Source organism: Lycium ferocissimum, chromosome 5 (genome assembly GCF_029784015.1).
Source record: "Lycium ferocissimum isolate CSIRO_LF1 chromosome 5, AGI_CSIRO_Lferr_CH_V1, whole genome shotgun sequence".
NCBI lineage: Eukaryota > Viridiplantae > Streptophyta > Magnoliopsida > Solanales > Solanaceae > Lycium > Lycium ferocissimum.
Window position 1 is genome coordinate 29,515,334 of NC_081346.1, and position 3,055 is coordinate 29,518,388.

At 36.8% G+C, this 3,055-nt stretch overlaps 1 protein-coding gene across 1 annotated transcript; it reads left to right on the top strand.

The window, feature by feature from the left end:
- Positions 1–292: 292 nt before the first annotated feature.
- LOC132056663 (small ribosomal subunit protein uS15) lies at positions 293–3,055 on the top strand. Its single transcript, XM_059448949.1, has 5 exons — positions 293–448; positions 526–598; positions 684–822; positions 1,038–1,224; positions 2,814–3,055. Exons 1-5 carry the CDS (start codon positions 426–428, stop codon positions 2,845–2,847), a joined length of 456 nt encoding a protein of 151 aa, XP_059304932.1. The 5' UTR covers positions 293–425; the 3' UTR covers positions 2,848–3,055.

Sequence of the window (3,055 nt, forward strand, 5' to 3'; positions counted from 1 at the left end):
CGCGCTGGCTACACTTTGGGTTTGGAGAAAATGGGCCATCCGGTGGGAATAGTTTGGGCCGGACGGCCCTTTATGTCCTTTTCCCAAATATATATATAGCTATTAATTGTATTTAACATATTACTTTTAACTATAAAATGTAATTAATTTAAACTATAGCTACTAAATCTAAATATGTACCACCATGTAGTTATCCCATTTTTTCGGATTAAACTAAACAGAAACCTAGGCCCACTTTTATTGCAAACTATGCTAACTGAGCCCAGTAAAATGGAAAAACTGGGCTTCCGAAGCCCAAAGTAGCAGCAGTGTAACACTAAACCCTACTTTTGGCATACATTAAAGAAGAGAAGAGAAAACATCCTTGACAACCAAAATTAAGCCTCCATTGCAGACCACCAGTAGCTAACCGTGACTCCGCCATCATGGGTCGCATGCACAGTCGTGGGTTCGTCTTTTCTTCTTCTTTAACCTCGCACTCACTTCATCTCCTTTTTTCTTACATCTTCTTGTTTGTGGTTTCAGTAAGGGTATTTCAGCTTCTGCTCTTCCTTACAAGAGGACTCCTCCCAGTTGGCTCAAGATCTCCGCTCCTGATGTAAATCCACCCACCTTTTCATCACTTAATAAGTTTGTTATGTTTAGAAATTATAAATAAGTGTGGTTGTTTATGTGCTATTCAGGTTGAGGATAACATTTGCAAGTTTGCAAAGAAAGGGTTGACCCCTTCACAGATTGGTGTCATTCTTCGTGACTCACACGGTATTGCGCAAGTCAAGAGTGTCACTGGTAGCAAGATCTTGCGTATCCTCAAAGCTCACGGTATTCTTATATCTCCTTTTTTCTATGAGAACAATTAGTTAAATGAGTATAATTATTTAGTCTGATAAATGATTTTTGGGGAATAGTTATTTAAATGAATGGTTTGATATCCCAGACACTACTTAAAGTAGGATGCCCTTCTTGAATGCGGTTTGATATATGAGTGTTTTGGTTACATAAGTGAATGTGGTTTAATAAATGAGTATTTTGGATAGGGCTTGCACCTGAGATTCCAGAGGATCTGTACCACCTGATTAAGAAGGCTGTTGCAATTAGGAAGCATTTGGAGAGGAACAGGAAGGACAAGGATTCTAAATTCCGCTTGATTTTGGTGGAGAGCAGGATCCATCGCCTTGCTCGCTATTACAAGAAAACTAAAAAGCTCCCACCTGTCTGGAAATAGTAAGCTTCCTTGCCTCTCCCTGACTTGTTTACATTGTTGAATATGTTAGTATGGTATTTAATTGCATTTGGTGCTCTGCAAATAGTACTCGTTATTTGATTCCATCAATATTGCTGGATAGATTGGTTATATGTTAGTACTACTTTTAGTCTTTGTATGTTTACAAATTCTCTTTACTGAACTATTCTGAAATCTAGGCTTTCTGTCTAACTATTCTTTCAACAAGGTAGAGACCTTTAGTCCCGTTAACTTTATTCTTTTGGTGCTATAGTTATCAGTAGGCATTGGTGAGAGTTTCAAATTAGGGTAAAAACTGTACTGTACTGTACTCGCTCTTTACATGGGTTTGACATGTTGTGTGAAGTGGTTCTTTTATTTGACCCAATTGAACTGATGACCCCAAAAGATGCACTGTAGTTAGTAGCTGTTAATGTTAAGAGTGAGCCACATTGGTTGAGAAAGTGAGTAGTTGCCTACGGATATGGTCTTATGCAATCATTACCTCATGATTTAGGCCTAAGCTCCATTTTCTTTACATCGTATCAAAGTCAGACTTGCCCTATTCTTCATTTACCAAGTGTTTAGCCTCCATGTTATATTCTCCACGCTACATAACAGGCCTAAGTGCGTGCTGCTTAAGGGGGTATTGAGTTGTTGGCTCCATCATGAGTTTGCCTATGGAATTAAGCTGAGTCTAAGATTCATTTTCCGTATAATAAAAAGTTAGCTGAAAACTTTCTAATTATTATGACTGTTGGCTGCGATAGCTTTTAAACTGTTTTTCTTTTTGATGCCTACCCACATTGAGCAAAATGGATTGTGAGGATTCATGTGCTAACCCAACCAGCTTGGAATTGAGACATGGTTATTGTTGTTTGCTTCTAGACTCTTCTTGGTTATATACTCCATTCTAAATTGATATGTCCTGTTCTTGTATAGCAAGCTTTAAAGTTGTTATAAAACCAACTGTTCCTTAACACCTTCTTTTATTCCTTTCTAGTTTAAATTTAGTATCATTTTTTTCCCAATCTAAATTGTTTTAGTGTTTGTTATTAAAAAAAATGCACCAGGATAACTACTATGATGTTTAAGGAAAATTTAAATTATGAACTAGTTTTCTGTCTTCAGAGTTGATATAGTTTTTCCTTAAATACAGCAAAGTTTTACTTCTTACTGTAATACTCTTGTTTACTCAGTGGAATACTTGTGCACAGAGAGTATACAATCCTTTGACATTGATTCTTCAATTCTTATTTGCTTCTCTAAAAGTTCTTGGTGATTTCCTTACATGGTTCTGTCCCTGGGGTTTTTGTCTAGTGGTTAAAGTTCGTAATGTGTGAATTTAGCCACACGTCACGAGCTCTAACCTAGCCATAGACAAAAGCCTAATATTTAAGTGGAGAAAGATAAGAGTGACGGGCCCATTATTAATTGAGTTTCAAACATTGCGCCCCCAGGGATTTCTTGGTTATAAAAATATTCTTACCTGGTTCTAAGACCAACATATGGTGTATTGTTCTTTTTTGGTTGTCTTTACGACTTTCTTGGTTTAATGGCGCTGATTGTTTTTATTTCCACTTATGTGCAGCGAATCTACCACTGCCAGCACACTTGTGGCTTAGAGACGTAAAGCTGGAGTAGCTTTGGCTGATGGCAATATGTAGTTTTCTCGTGTCATGAATTACTTGCTAAATCCAATTTTGTTTGATTTAATCATGCTACTTAATGGAAGATAGTTTTCTGGATAATATTTGCTCCAATCTTTACCAAGTGTTAAGGTTAGATGCTTTATTTAGAAATTCAAATGAATGACTTGTTTTTCAAGTTCAA